Source organism: Mus musculus, chromosome 6 (assembly GCF_000001635.26).
Source record: "Mus musculus strain C57BL/6J chromosome 6, GRCm38.p6 C57BL/6J".
NCBI lineage: Eukaryota > Metazoa > Chordata > Mammalia > Rodentia > Muridae > Mus > Mus musculus.
The window spans coordinates 128,933,883-128,950,421 of NC_000072.6; the positions used below are offsets into that span (position 1 = coordinate 128,933,883).

The 16,539-nt window shown below is 41.2% G+C and overlaps 1 protein-coding gene across 1 annotated transcript in view; it reads left to right on the plus strand.

Moving 5' to 3' along the window:
* Positions 1-498: 498 nt before the first annotated feature.
* The window catches only part of Clec2g (C-type lectin domain family 2, member g), a 50,327-nt gene continuing 34,286 nt past the window's right edge, over positions 499-16,539 (plus strand). The window contains exons 1-2 of the mRNA NM_027562.4: positions 499-600; positions 14,814-14,920. Of these exons, the coding sequence (NP_081838.1) occupies positions 535-600; positions 14,814-14,920 (173 nt within the window). The 5' untranslated portion in view covers positions 499-534. The remainder of the gene's footprint in view (positions 601-14,813; positions 14,921-16,539) is intronic.

Here is a 16,539-nt window from a genome sequence, read left to right on the forward strand (position 1 = left end):
TATAAAGTTTGCGTGTCCAATGGGCCTCTCTTTCCAGTGATGGCCGACTAGGCCATCTTTTGATACATATGCAGCTAGAGTCAAGAGCTCCGGGGTACTGGTTAGTTCATAATGTTGTTCCACCTATAGGGTTGCAGATCCCTTTAGCTCCTTGGGTAATTTCTCTAGCTCTTCCATTGGGAGCCCTGTGATCCATCCATTAGCTGACTGTGAGCATCCACTTCTGTGTTTGCTAGGCCCTGGCATAGTCTCACAAGAGACAGCTACATCTGGGTCCTTTCGATAAAATCTTGCTAGTGTATGCAATGGTGTCAGCGTTTGGATGCTGATTATGGGGTATGGATTTGGATCCAGGGATCCACCCTATAATAATAAATGCCTTTCTTACAATGAGTCAAACAAATTTGCACAGGAAGGAGGAGCTCGAGCTACCAGATTGGCCGGTTGGGTTGAGTTGATCAAATCCCATATATTTGTGCCTGTCAGCTTTCAAGTTTCAATCCTATAGTGGTAACTCAGCTTCTCAGCTCTGAGATGAACATTACAAGGGCTTCCCTACCTATGCTCAACACCACTTGCAGCTGCAGGAGGGAGAAGTGGGTACGTATTCAATACTATTTGAACCAAACTATAAGAGCAGAGAGGAGCTTCACCAGGGAAGGAAGGCAAAAGAGCTGAACCTTGAACAAAATAAGGACAGAAGGGCGTCTGTGAGCCCGTCACTGCGGGTCTGCAGAGCAGGAGAATGCAGTCGGGATTAGCTATGAGGTTGTTACATTAGTTATTCTATTGGAGTATACAATACTCGAATAGTTCTCAGGCAAGAGAAATGAACAGTGAGTCACCTTCTAAGAGCCAGAGCTGTAGCTACAGCTTTCGTTCTTTGTACTTATCTTGCTAGTCCACTCTTCTCAGAGATCTGGTAAATTACAGTCTGGTGGATTACACCAAATTGCTGTAGTAAAAGTTTGCTTTACATGTCCCTGAGTGAAGGAAACTCAGACAACAGCTTTGCAATGTGCATAGTGACAGAAGTTGCCTGGGAAGCTTGGAGCGTGTGTTTTGCAAATCCATTGTAATTAAAATTGAATTGTAAGGAGGTGGCATGGGGTGGGGGTGGGGGTGGGGGGGGGCTGAAACTTCCCTGGACCAATTCCTTCCCATTTTGAGTTCTTGATAAGTTACAGAAAAAGAATATAATGGGGTTTTCTACTTCAGCCTTCAGAAAGTAAGCAAAATTATGTTTCTTGTGTTTCAAACTGTATATGCTTCATTATATTGTGTTCCTTTATGTCTCTTTTTGTCATTTATTGAAGAATACTGGATTTTGAGAAAACAAGATTGATATTTATCAATATACAAAATTCACAGCAAATGTTAATGCTTATCACTTAAAGCAAGTATTCTGACTGAAACTATTATTATTATTACTGATAATGATGATGACGATTGATTGATTCTTCAGCATTTCCAATAATGTTAGGAAAATGACATCTCAAGAAGAGGAAATATGAAGCATTTAGTCAATAGAAACTGAGTTTAGGTAAAGAAGCAACAGGTTAAATCTTTGAAAGCTTGAACTTGCATATTGTTTTTGTGAGGTCATTAAGAAATCTGGCAGTCATGAGGGTGGTGGTGGTGCTTGCCTTTAATCCTAGCACTTGGGAGGCAGAGGCAGGCGGATTTTTCAGTTCGAGGCCAGCCTGGTCTACAAAGTGAGTTTCAGGACAGCCAGGACTATACAGAGAAACACTGTCTTGAGAAACCAAAAAAAAAAAAAAAAAAAAAAAAAATTCTGGCAGCCCTAGCTAGTTAACGAATTTATTAATGTGTAAGTATCATGGTGGATTATCTTAGGGTAAGGAGCTAGGTCTGTTTTCTAGCTGTCAAGCTACAATAGCCAATGGTGTCAGAATCCTGGGGAAGAATAAATTTTAATCTTGGAGTTACATATTAATTAAAAAATGACAGTTCATCTATAGTCCAAACAGTACCCAGGTCCCTATGATCTGCATGGCAACTTGGGTGGAGTCACTAGGGCTTTCAAGCCCAGAAGAAGGAAGGCCTTGCCCTCCTTGGAACAGGTAATGCCTGGAATGAGAAATTATTGACCTTCACTCAGGCAATATAAGTCACTTGACTCTTAGAATATCCAGTTTTGTCCACAGTGTTTCTCAGTGGTTGTCATACCACAATCTAGGCAGTCTCTTGCAGCTGTGTCTATATCTCCCGAGTCCTTGGGGATATGCTGTTAGGCTTTGGGAGATTCTGTCTGTCATAAACGTATTAATTATTAGCAGACTTGTGAGAAGATTGAAGGCTATATCGATTGGTCATATCTGAGTCAGAAAACTTATGTTTGTTAAATTATTTGTTTGAGAATGTGTTGTGTCCGGCCAGCAGACCACAACCTGGGTTCTAGCCTGGAAAGGCATTTTGGAAACCTGGAAGAGAAGAGGGGCTAGGTGGCGAGAGAAAAGAATGTAGCCAAGACAGTTACTCTGATCAAGGCTCAAATTTTATTGTTGCGACACTAGTTATGAAGGAAGGGGGAGGGGACCCGATTCCCGCCGAATAATCTCTGGTCCAGTAGAAAGGTGCACGTGTGTGGCTCCGCAGGTTCCAGCAGTGGGCGTGGCAGACCGAATGAGCAGGAAGCTCCACCCCTGAGCAAGCAGGTTTCAGGCTAGGGGAGGGGAGACTACATCTCCTCCCTTTTATTAACAAAATTTAAAAAAAGAAAAAGTTGGCCTGAGGGGGGAAAAATTATCTATGCTCAATAGTTCTGTCTGGAATCTAGGGCTAAAGAAAAAACTTGCTTTCATGGGATTCCTTAACTTTTTTTATGGTAAACTGTATAAGGCTAAGACTGTCCTTTCTTATCTTAGTGAACAACTAACTGAAAAGCCTGGAGCTGTAGGCTCTGACTTTATAATGCTAATTAGTACTTGGTAGGTAACTTTCTAGTTGAATTTTAAGTAGGGCGTTGGAACTCTGGCTAAGTTTGACTGAACAAATGTGAAAAACACTATAACACTAAGTTGATATTCCTCCGCATTTTTGGATGATAGGTGGGAAACAGGGAGAAGGAGTTCAACCGGCTCTTGTAGTACAAGGCCAATTGGCTTTTTTATTTGGGTGGGAGGCAGTGAAGGGCTTGCCCTTTCAATAGTACGTCTCCAATCTCTCTCTCCCCTATTGATTAAGTTAAATAAGGCAACGCTTAACTGAGGTGATCAAATGATTTTTTCATCCGTAGATGAGTGGGCTTTTAACCTTGGCTTGGGTGGACATGGACCCGATTTCTCCCGTGGGTATTGGTAAAACCCACACATGTGGCTCTGGGTATCTTTTGGGGAGGCGAGGTAGAGCCGGAAAATATCACAAACCAGTATGCACAGTTTTGAGTGCTGTGCAGCTTCTAAAGGAGAATTATCAACCTCAGAATTAGCAAAGCCTAAGCAAGAATTATGTCGTTAGTAACACCACGATTTGTGGCTAAAATAGGAGCTGGAAGTCGTTTCTCCTCATCCCTGTTTTTTTTACAGCCTAAGGACACCTTGCAGTAACAGCAAGGGTGAAAAGCCAGAGGTCAGCTAAGGGACTAAGCCTGTCTATCAAAATAAAAACCAATCTTTATTAATATAGAAATATCTACTTTTCTAGCCCTCTTGGTAAACTTAATTTTTAACTCAGACTGAAAGCCACATGCTGGAAATGTCCTTGGAAAGGAGATAACAGCAGCCACCTGTGTGCTCTAGGGGCGCGGGGATGCACATTCGCTGGTCCGCCTCGAGAATGTTGATTTACCTGTTTGAAAGACAAAATCTCGGACAGTGAGAAAGTAGGAAAGCAGAACTTCTTTTGGGGAACTCTAGGTACTTTATTTAAATGCAAATTGTAAAGCTGAGGCGAGTCTCTGGCCTCCTGTCGGGAGCTGGCTCAGAGAGTAGCTTTTTTCGGAGCCTGAGTCCTCAAGCCGACTTTTAAGCAAAAGAGGAATTTTAGTCCTCAAGGTGATACTTTAGAAGATTTAGAATCTGTGTTTATCTAACAAATTAATTTATCTGGCAGCCACTGCGCTCTATCTTCATCTCGTGAAAAAACACAAACTGAGTCCCTACCCCAAATTAGAACTGGATCTGGACCCTTTTATTTGTTAGTCAGGGGGTCCTTCTATTTTACCAATGTATTAAGTGACCAATTGTTCTTTAATAGCTTTTTTCACTAGCTGTAAGGCCAGCAATCCTTCTGAGGTTAGGGATCTAGGGGAAGTGGGGGATGGGCTCTGAATTAACTTTGCTAGGTAATTTAGAATATAGGAATCTCTAATATTGGACTGAATATTAGACCAGTCTGAGATTGAGTTAGAATGGCTGGTCACACTGAAGAAAAGAGAAAAATCATTATGACTCTATTAAATGACTAATTTTACTAAGTCTGAATATACAGTCTCTGATGTACTATTGCCATAAAGTTAAAAGGCTAGAAGCTAGTCTAAACTGGAAAAATGACAAGTAAGGATGGATCTAAAACATGAATTTAATTTAGTTTTTTAGTCAATTTAATCAGGACATGAGTCAACTTACCTACCAGTTCGTCACACGAATTTACTAATATGCTTCTGCAGCATTCTGTGGAGAAAACCTGTTTTTCCCTTTTTTAATAAGGTAGCTGTTTTAGGATCAATCTATAAGCCAATAAGTAGATCCCTTTAAGATACTATAAAGCATTTATTAAACTCTTTGACATTAAAATATTAAATTTTGAAAATAAAGGTAAGACTTTAATAGTGTGCATGGGAACGCACTAAATAGTATGCACGGGGATACAATTTTTTTCTTTTTTGTCTTTTAAGAAGTTAAAGTTTTAAAATTTTATAATACCTAAACTTTTGAATTAATAACTAGTTGACAAAATATTTTAAATACATGGCTGTAAAGGGGCAGTGACTAATTGCACTTTTAATCAATTTTCTTAAGGAGCAGTTGTAACTAGAAGGCTTGCAAAGTTATTAAGAGTCACATGTGCATAATTTATTTATTTATTAACTAGAAATATGCATAAGCAATTGTAAATTTGAGAATTAATAGTATCTGAGGGATGAACAATTTAAGCAATTGCGAGCTTAGAGATATGGCATTGACTGTTAATATACAAATTAAGGTTTGATTGTTCAGCATTTTAAAACACCATCTACAGCACACAACTAGATCATCTGTGCTGGAACAGGGAAAACTGTGTCTTAAGACTCCGCCCCACAGAAGCTAGTTGGGCCCACATGGGCCAACGATTGGCTGGGAGGATGAGAAAAATGACTTTACAATAATGTTTTCTTTTTGGCCAGAGAATTGTTTTGGGCACAACTAATTTTTAATTACCAATTAATAACAATTATAAAAGCTTTATTTTTTGTAGAAACTTTTGTAGTAAACTAAAACCCTAAGTAATAAAAGGATATTGTCTCTGAATCTTTTGGGTGAGAGCAAGGATTTAAGGTAAACTTTAAGAAGCATTAGTTAATAAAATACTTTTCACTTAAGAAACAATATACACTGAAAGATTAAAACTCTTGGCTTCTTGTATAGAAGCAGAAACAATAAAATTTTTTCTTACATAATGTAAGGTTACATTAGCCATACCTAGAGGCAAAATTTTCTAGTGATTACAGTTCACTAGAAGCAAAACTCTTTGAATTTAAGCATTATTTTAAACATTTGAATAGATCTGCAACACTGTTAAAAAGAAATTCTCTTGAACACAGGGAAAAAAAAAACTTTCTCAGGCACTGTTTGTAAAACAAAAGAAAGGCCACAAGCCGCTCTAGGGCTGCCCAGAGCCCTGCATTGACTCAAATGTAAAATACTTTTTAATCTGAGCATCTTGGCCCTCCTGTAATAAGGACCGATTTTAGAGAAACAATATAACTGTCTACGCCTCTAAATTATGATACTCTTTCTTAAGATGACTTACAGTTAAAACGTTCTTCACAACTTTAGTGTTGTGAAAAAATTGCCTGTATTACAGTTTCCTGCCAGGCAGCAACTATAACCAAACTGTTTGTCTAATCTATTTACAAAGACAAACATAACTAGATAACTCTGTCACAGTTTTGTATGAAGTGAGCTGTATGAGCGCTCTCATAAAATGATTACTCTTGTAATTATCTTAATTACAGTATACAGGTGAATTAAAGATCTTAAATTTGAAATCAAACTGCAAGCTGCAGTCAATGGAACAACAGCAGTTTTAACCATAATTTTTAAGTTTTTTGTGCAAGGTTAGGATAATACCTGTAACCTTGGGAAAGCAAAACCCAAGTTTAAAACAATTTATTATCTTTAAAATCAATATTAGAAGCATTACTATCATATTACGAAGTTTGGATGTCAATTAATACCTATGAATACCTATTAAAGCAAGCTTTAATGCTTTAATAAAAAGACATTGCTTTAAATCTTATTTTAAATTTTACTATTTAGGATACGAACCACATTAATTATTACCTAAACTAGAAATATCTTTAGAGACCCAGCCTCTTGGGCTGCCTTATGCTATGTGTCAGAAGGACTCTAAACTTGAGTTATCAAATTTAACACTAACCATCTGTAGCAATGCAACAATTATTAATCTTAACCAACAACTTATGAGCTGATTGTGAAAACACTCAGAGCACATTACCAATAAAAAAGAATCAAATGAAGCAGTTACATTTAGACCAATCAGAGAATAATAATTTTTGTAGCTACAATCATAGAATAAAAAACACTTTACCATTGTCAAACACATTAATCATGAACCATTTATTAGCTTTTTTACTCTGAAACTTAGAGGCTATGCACTCGCCTTTATTTCCTAAAACGAACAGTTTTTCCAGCAGGGGCCCTCTCGCCACGTGTCTGATTCCTGGCTGAAACACGTGGCAGCTCTCGGCTTTGCAGATAAAGTTTTTTATACCATCTTTATTATCCAACACAAAACATAGAACATTCATTCATACAGACTAGACACGAACATACATGAATTGAACACGAGAACAGATTGGTGCACCGGACATTAGACAAGACACAAAAGGGAACAGAGTACTCCTGCTATAAGGCCCAGAGAGAAATTTCTCTCTGCTTTTTGGGACATTTTCCTCCCTTATGATGCATTTTTTATTAACTGGGGCAATCCGCCTATTCCTTTTAATAAACCCTTTCTTTTCTCACACCTCATGTAGCTTCGGAGAGCTACGGCCTACCGCCTATTACCCAGCTCCTCACTGCTGAACCTAAGTGAACCAGCGCTCGGGTTTAACGCTGTCTCTGCTTAGCCCATACCTTCTCCGGTATGAATTTCCCTTATCCTTTATTTTATGGAGCTCCGAACCAGCAGCGTCTCTTTCAAAAATCCTTTGCAGTTTCTCAGCCCCACGTTGGGCGCCAATTGTTGTGTCCGGCCAGCAGACCACAACCTGGGTTCTAGCCTGGAAAGGCATTTTGGAAACCTGGAAGAGAAGAGGGGCTAGGTGGCGAGAGAAAAGAATGTAGCCAAGACAGTTACTCTGATCAAGGCTCAATTTTTATTGTTGCGACACTAGTTATGAAGGAAGGGGGAGGGGACCCGATTCCCGCCGAATAATCTCTGGTCCAGTAGAAAGGTACACGTGTGTGGCTCCGCAGGTTCCAGCAGTGGGCGTGACAGAACGAATGAGCAGGAAGCTCCACCCCTGAACAAGCAGGTTTCAGGCTAGGGGAGGGGAGACTACAAGAATGTATATAGTAAATATAGCACAATATAATTTGCTGGAGCTGGGGAATTTTGAGCCGTTCTGTTGCTGGTCCACAGAGCGAGACAGGCATGCATGCATATTTTGTTAAGGCACCAGGCAAGTGCCTAGTCCAGGGGCGTGGCATGTGCATGCAGCCTGAATAGCACAGATTGTAAGGAGTCACAATAACAGCTTGCACACCCCAGGTAGCTCAGGTGGTGATGGTGTCATGGGGTTGGGGTGGTTCTGGGGTGTGCAGGGCTCATACACATGTAGGTGGGGAGGGGCTTCCTCCTAGCAGCCAGAAGCTCTGGCACAGTGCTTCCAGCTGCAGGCTGGTGCTGCCCTATCTCACCTAGTGGGTAAGGGAAGGGAAGTACCTGAGGTAGCTTTCAGTCTCCTAGCAAATTGTGCAATATCCCAACAGCAGGCAGCTCATGCTCATTTCATGAGTCATGAGCAGAGTGGGTGGGAGGAGAGTGAGAGAGAGTGAGAGAGAAGAGAGAGAAGACAGAGAGAGAGAGAGAGAGAGAGAGAGAGAGAGAGAGAGAGAGACCCATGCACAGGCACGTGTGCATGGGAATGAGCACAAATAGCAGGGCAGACAGAGTTCCTGGCAGGAAGCAAGGGGCAGGGCCAGACCTGCTTTTCACTTGGTGAACCAGGAACAGACCAAATAGCAAGAGAATGAGGGTATTCCCAGCTGGCAGCAGCCACCACCGCAGGGGGGCTGTTAGCAAGCAAACTATGGAGGGGTGGGGGTGGGGGTGGGGATGGATTACTATCTAGAGAGTTGTTTTAAAGTGCCAGTTTAGTGGCCATGTAGAGATAGTCCAGGAAATCCCAGTAAATAGGGACAAGGCAGCGAAGACCAACCCATGGATGAGAATATTATCTTACACCTACAAGCATCCTAAGGATACTATTAATAACCAGAGAGGCTGACAGGCAGACCAGACAACCAGGTCATCACATGATGGGCTGGGGCCTAAGCTCTGGGCAGGTGCCATGAGCAACAGAGAGCAGTTCACCCAGTCCTGGGATTTCTCAACAGATAGAAAGGAACCTTCCCAGAGGAGAGGGGGAAATCTCACCAAAGGGAAAGTGTCCTAGGGAAGCACCAGGGTAGCTCCAAGCTCAAGAGCTCTCCTCGGGACCGTGGGGACATTTACACTGGCCAGTGTGGGCAGGTTGCTTACCAGTTCTCACAGGTTTGGGCTAGTGAGCATTGGCTCTCCATGTGGTTGCAGGAAGGATGCAGGGAGGATGTAAACCTGCTGAGTTTCTAAATCTGAGTCTCAGTACCAAATGTTGTGCTTATAAAAAGATAAGGAGGGAAGGAATTTGATTGGTGGATGTGTAGCAAGGTATGGGGGAGGGGCTGCCTCTGTGGGCCCATGGAGAGGCATCCCTTCCCCCTGAGGAACAAGCCACATGATATAGTATATTCAGGGCATGGGGAGGAGAGTTGAGAGGGTAGGAGAGAGAGAGAGAGAGAGAGAGAGAGAGACAGAGAGAGAGAGAGACAGAGAGAGAGAGAGACAGAGAGCGAGAGAGACAGAGAGAGAGAGACCTAGAGAGGGAGAGACAGAGAAGACTAGAGTAGAGGCTGGTATGAACACATAGAGAAAGGGGGGAGGGGAATGGGGTGAGAGGGGGGAAGGGCCAAGATTACATGGTGAGAGCAAGAAGGCAAGAGAGCAAGAGAGCAGAGGAGGGGAGCAGCCTCTTTTATAGTGAGTCAGGCACACCAGGTGTTGCCAGGTAACTGTGGGGCAGAGCTTAGACAAAAGGTAAACACCACTAATGTAAGAATAGTCATGAATTCAGAAATTTGAAAGCAGCCGAAAATAAAACATCTGCTTATATTTTGCAGAAGGTTTTCTAAAAAGCCAATGGAAAACTTGTAGATTCGATTAGCTCAAGCAGAAATAAGTTGATGACAATTGAGCTATCAGATAAAAACAAAACAAAACACTACAACTATGTGATCAGACTCTTAAGCTCCTAAAATAAGCTGGACTACAGCTGGTTTTATGGCTTACTTTAGAGCTTGCTGAGAGCCCTAAGCGGGAAAACATTTGGACAAAGTGAGAGATGATCAGGGGCAAGTATATGGTCAAATTTTTCCTTTGTAATGCCCCTGCCTCAGTGCTCAGTCATATTGATTAACACTGTCAACATTGGTGGATATTTGTGTTGTGAATTTAACAAACATTGGTAATTAAAAAATATTTTTTTATTATTCTTTAATCTTCTTTTACAATCCAGTAGTTATCCCATTCCCAGTCTGCCCTCCAACTGTTCCTCATCCCATTCCTCCTCCCTTGAGTTCAAAAGGATAGCCCCACCCCTCAACCCCCATACCACCAAACCTCCCCACATTCTGGGGCCTCAAGTCTCTAGAGGGTTAGGTGCACCTCCTCTCACTGAGGCCATACCAGGCAGTCCTATGCTACCTGTGTGTCGGGGCCTCATATCAGCTAGTCTATGCTGCCTGGTTGGTAGCTCAGTGTCTGAGAAATTTTGGGGGTCCAGGTTATTTGAGACTGCTGGTCTTCCTATGGGGTAGTCCTTCTCAGCTTCTTCCAGCCTTTCCTTTATTCAACAACAGGGGTCAGCAGCTTCTGTCCATTGGTTGGGTCTAAGTATATGCATCAGGGTCTTTCAGGTGTTCTTTGAGGGCAGTCATGATAAGCTCCTGTCTGTAAGCACACCATAGCATCAGTAATATTGTGTCAGGCCTTGGAGCCTCCTCTAGAGCTGGATCCCAATTTGGGCTGGTCACTGAATCTCCTTTACCTCAGTCTCTTCTCCATTTTTGTCCCTGCAGTTCTTTTAGACAAGAATAATTCGGGGTCATAGTTTTTGACCCCATCCACTTGATGCCCTGTCTTTCTACTGGAGGTAGAGTCTACAAGTTCCCTCTCCCCACTGTTAGGCATTTTGTCTAGGGTCCCTCCCTTTTAGTCCTGATTGTCTCTCACCTCCCAGGTCTGTGGTAATTCTAGAAGTCCCCAACCCCCACCCCTGGCTAACCTCCTGCATACCCAGATTGCCTGTTTCTATTCTTTCTGCCTGCCCTCAGGGCTTTGACCCTGTTAACCCACTAATACCTGATCATACTCCCCTTTTCCCCTCCCTGTCCCCTCTCCAACCAAGGTGCCTCCTCCCTCTGCCTCTTGTAGTTGCTTTCTTCTTCCTCCCAAGTGGTATTGAGGCATCCACACTTGGGCCCCTCAGTTTGTTAACCTTGACTTCTATCCTGGGCATTCTGTACTTTTTTTGGCTAATATAAACTTATTAGTGAGTACACAGCATTAAGAATCTCTAAAGTCACTGCCAATACTCATAATGATGGAAACACAGATTTTCATGTCTTCTTGTGTGAATATGTGGGTAGGAGGGCCAGAGCATATAATATGTATATTCTCATTTGCAGAAAGTAGTGATGTGTTTTCAACTGCCTTTTTCCAATCCCAGTAGCAATGAACATATATAATGCCATTGCATGTTCAAATATTTGGCCCATTCTAAATCTTTTTTTCTTTTTAAATAATTGAAATCTCCAAACTATCAGAATGCTCTAGATACAACTTCTTGTTGATCTATATCTTACAACAATTGCAAATTAACTTTGTAGAACACGGAAAAGAAGGATTTCTTTTTTTGTTTTTTGTTTGATTTTTGAATTAGAGCAACGTATGTATATTTCATTTTAAGCTAATGTGGATAAGGATTTTGATATTACACATGAGATATTTTTATTCAAGGCAAGTTCACAGAGATTTTTCTTTTTAATTTTCCTCAGATAGTTTTATAGCCCTAGGCTTCATGTTTGAGTTGCCTTTTGTAGGAGGAGGTGGGAGAGAGTGAGACACAGTACAGTGTGCGCAGCAAGGCCAGGGTCAACCTCCTGGGATAACTATAAGTTAGGCCCACATGTCAGACTTACTTCTCAAGTTATTTTATTATTTTTTTGTATTTTTCTTTTATTATTATTATGGTTATCATTATTACTATTAATTAGGTTCATGTATCTACGATTTCACCAAAGCCACACTTATGTCTTTGTTTCTGTCACTCTGATGTGGTGGTATCACTTCTGCAAATTTGGCCTCATTTTCTAAATTGTTCAGCTAGACTGATTCTATTCCCTTTTCATGCAATTTAAAATTTGCTTTGTGCTAGAGAGATGGCATGTGGCTAAAAGCACTGACTACTCTTTTGGGGAACCTAGGTTCGGTTCCCAGTGTCCTCATGGCCCCTCACAACCGTAATCTCAGCTCCAGGGAACTCAACATCCTTTCTTGTCTCCTCAGGCAGCAGGCATGCATACAGCACATACACAGACACACATGCAGGCAAATTACCCATATGCATTATATACAAATACATTTTAAATGAATAAAATTACCTTTCTGATTTTTTGAAATGCCCAATATCCACAAATGTGTTCCTTCAATTAATTTCTCACTTGCTAATAGATTTTGTTATTTTAGACTAATATTCGTTTTTCACATGATTTTGGTAGGCTTGTTAAAACATCCCCATATTTCATCCAATAGTTATGCCAGTGTGCTCTATTACACTTATGTGCCTTTATTAATTAATGTATTTATTGACTAGTTTCTTTGAGGTTGATCCTTACATAGTCCAGGTTGAGTTCAAACTTCCAATGTAGCCAAGGCTAGCCTTGTCCTCCTGACTCCAGCTTCTGCCTCCCTAGCACTGGAAATATAAAAGTGTACCAACCTGTTTGTTTCATTGACTGGAACAGGAGTTACACAGGTGGTTATGAGCTGCCCCTTTAAGAGCTGGGATTTGGAAATCAACAAGGGTCCTCTAGAAGAGCATCAACTGTTCTTAACCCCTCAGTCCTAACCAGTATATTCTGATGGAACAAAATCTATGGATAGCTTGGTTGTTGTTTGCTTTCAACCTGATCTTTACTCCTTCTGTTTCTTGCCTCTTCATTTACCCTTAGTTCAATGACTGGACGACTCCATGTTTTCTTTTCCTCTAGTCTTCTGTGAGTGATGACATCATTTATAGACCAGGACCTTCTGTAAAGGGGTTTGCAGTGGGTGAATACAAGCAAAATCTACACATAATTGTTAAATGTTTCTTGAGATTGATATTCTCATATTAATATTTTTTAAGTAAAATGGTTCAAGAAAAATGTCTCAGAATCGTCTCCCCCAAGTATTCTGCTCTGCTTTACTGCCTCTGTGGAGTGATCATGGTCCTCACTGTAGCTGTAGTTGCTCATTTTTTTGCTTTCAGAGGCAAGTGACTTATTGTACAAATTCTGTGGTATTCTGTCCACCTTAACATTGTCAGTTATGTTCAATGACCACTGTGAAACAGGCATTGTGGGAAGGACTCTAAAGAAAACACAGTGGAAGTTCCTGTTCTCTGGAAACTTAGGTTTGATCAGGAAGATGCTGAGAAGGAATAGCACAGGCTGTGATGGGCACAGGAGGCCCGGCTCATCATCCCTGGGAAGATAACACCCAGCAGGCTCTACACAGAGATGCAGAGGACATAGGTACACTTGGGGAAACTGTCTAAGGTAGAGAACAAGGAAAGAAAAACTCCACCGAGGAACCTCAAGGAAGGGTAAAGACAGAGAAGAGTAATGTGGTCAGGAAGGTACAGTGCCGTGATCCATGATCCATGAGTTTAGTTACCAGGCTCAACTGTACTTTGAATGTATTAAAAGCAGTTTCTGAAGTCATAAATTTATAGGTTTTAGTACCTCACTGTTCAGAATAGTGTAATAAAATCTTACACTGTCCTCTTAATTTTGTGAATCATCCTTTAGTGCAACATGTCTATTCTGTATACAGTACCTACCCAATAGTTCTCACTACTGTCTCAATTATTAGGATGGCTGTCAATAGGTGTCCCTACAGAGTGATAACATCATTTACAGACCAGGACCTTCTGTAAAGGGGTTTGCAGTGAGTCAATACAAGCAAAATCTACACATAATTGTTAAATGTTTCTTGAGATTGATATTCTCATATTAATATTTTTTAAGTAAAATGGTTCAAGAAAAATGTCTCTATTAGTAACCCCTATTGTAGTAACTGTTGACCCAAATCTCAGATAGTGATGCTAGTATAGAAATGCACTTCCTGGAAGCCTACTGAAAGCCAGCATCTGAGACTGAGTGGGACATAGGCCCACCATGCTCGGGGGAGGATTCCTACAGATCACCTGGGAAAGCTACAATCACATTCACAGCTCACAGCTGAGCTCAGGAGGGTATTCCAAAAAGAGCCAAAGCATGTGTGCTTTAATTCATTGTATTGTCTAAATTTTAGTGAGAATGACAGAACAGATCTCAATCAAAAATACCTATGCTGCTTGCCCGAGAAACTGGATTGGATTTGGAAATAAATGATTTTACATTTCTGAATACTCAAGAAAGGGGACATTCAGTCAGACCTTTTGCATGGCACACGAGGTCCAACTAGATCAGTTTGACAACAAGGAGGAGCTGTAAGAAATAGTCAGGGATTGGTTTGTCTGTTGAAAATTATATTACCTTGAGATAGAGATAAAGCATGAGGAAGAATCCCATCCCAAGCATGTGGAGACATGGGGAATGTGTGAGTGTGTACCAATTGCTGATGCTAGACTTCTGAGTGGAGTCCTGAGACATTCAAGAAATATTCTCTCACATAGTGCTCATAATCATCTAGAAGGTCAGATATGCCATTTTACTGGGATACCTGGTGGTCATGAGTGTTTTCCTGTTAAATGACACATGTTGCATACTGTTAATAACTGCAATAGAAAGTTAGCCCAGAACTATTCTGGCCACAGAAGAATGTATCATTACATTTGATACTTTAATTAAAATGGCATACTTTACAATGACTGATGTCAAGTGGATCCACTGAGATCGGGAGACTAATATACCTCCAAATTCTGTGACCCTCAGTTACACCCTCCTGTTACCTCTATAGGTAGCTGTGGAGTAGAGAGACTCCAGGATTATATGAAACAAAGACACCCATGTATTTTGGCTTTTTGTGTTTTATGACAGAATTTCCTAGGGAGATACGAGGGGACTTTTGACTACTGGATCGGCCTGCACAGAGCGTCGTCTAAGCACCCTTGGATGTGGACAGACAACACTGAGTATAACAACATGTATGTTTTCACAATGTCTTCCCTTCTGTGTTCATGCATTGTGACATGCATGAGTTGTGGCTATGAGGGTTGAATGGTTCCATGAAGCCAACTGTACTGGAATGGAAGAAAACCAACTCTTGGACTGGAAGGTGTGCCGTGGGCTTAGGTTCTGTGCCTCATAAAATAGCCTATCCCTAACAAATTCCACATTCTAACAATTTTTTTTTTAAATTTTTCAAGACAGAGTTTCTCTGTATAGCCCTGGCTGTCCTGAAACTCACTTTGTAGACCAGGCTGGCCTCAATCTCAGAAATCCACTTGCCTCTGCCTCCCAAGTGCTGGGATTAAAGGCATGAGCCACCACACCAGGCACATCCTAACAAATTTAAATCAATTGGATACTCTCCCATCTACTAGCCATCTTCTTCAAAGCATTTACATAGTGTTATTTCCCTCCTAATATTTAGCACCATGTTGGCATCTGAGGTAGATGTTGTCTGCTATCATCTCTTTAAAATCTTTCCTTGATGATAACTGCCCTGGCATGATGTAGTCAGAACTGCTGATGGCCAAGGGCTCTAAAACCATAGGAAAGTACTACAGAACTGCAAGCCTGAGAATTATCAGTCTTCTGTTTGCAAGGTTGTACCTGTTCACAGAAGCAGAGACTCCAGGGGCATTGAGAGTGTCTCCTAAGGCCTTGTCATCAATGATCACTGGGGACAGCTCTTGAATGTGAGCATAGCCATTTTGAACAGACCCATTTCATTGGAAGGGTAAAACAAAGAACCTTTCATACTCATAATTAAATACTTTCTAGCAATTTATTAAGTGGTATATTTTCTCTCACTTTTTTACATGTTCAAAAATACTTCTAGAGGGCATTGAAAATTACCCTTGTGAAGCTACCCAGTGCTTCATATCATTTGAACATGGCAGCAAACATTGTGCACACATTCCAGGGTGAAACACAGATATGTGACAGAGGTATGGTGATCAAAATCAAATCCTGAGGATGTGCAAGTCTCTAGGTGCAAAAGTAGTGCATGGGATTCTGGTGGACGCTGCTGATCCATATCATAAATATGTGGTGAAGATGAGTGAGATAGGAGTGAATGCAATGGCAGACTCTGCAGAAATCTATTTATTTATTTATTTTTGGCTTTAGGGTTTCCATCCAAGGAGTTGAAAAACATGGTTTTCTGAGTGACAATGGGATCAGCAGTAGCAGGGACTACATAAATAGGAAGTGGATTTGTAGCAAGTCCAGCAACTAAACTTTATAGTACCAGCAGTTTTGTACCTGGGTAGAGAGCACGTCATAGCAATCATGAGGAACACATAACAAGTTTTCTACTGTTGCTGCTTCATTAATGATCTGCTAAATTTATCATCACAAGTAGTGGGTAATACATGGTGACATCAAAGATGAAAACTCTCTCTGAGGACTGTTGATGTGTGTACTTGGGAGATCATGAAGAGTTCTACATTAAATAGGTATTCAGCTGATGTGGGGCATTGGTCTCTGCACAGACAGGCTGGTCTCCAGGTGAGCTGAGGTCTGAACCCTGATGGTCATAATTCACTTTCATGACATGGTAGGTGTTCCTTCATGCTCCTTGAACTCTGGCCTCTGC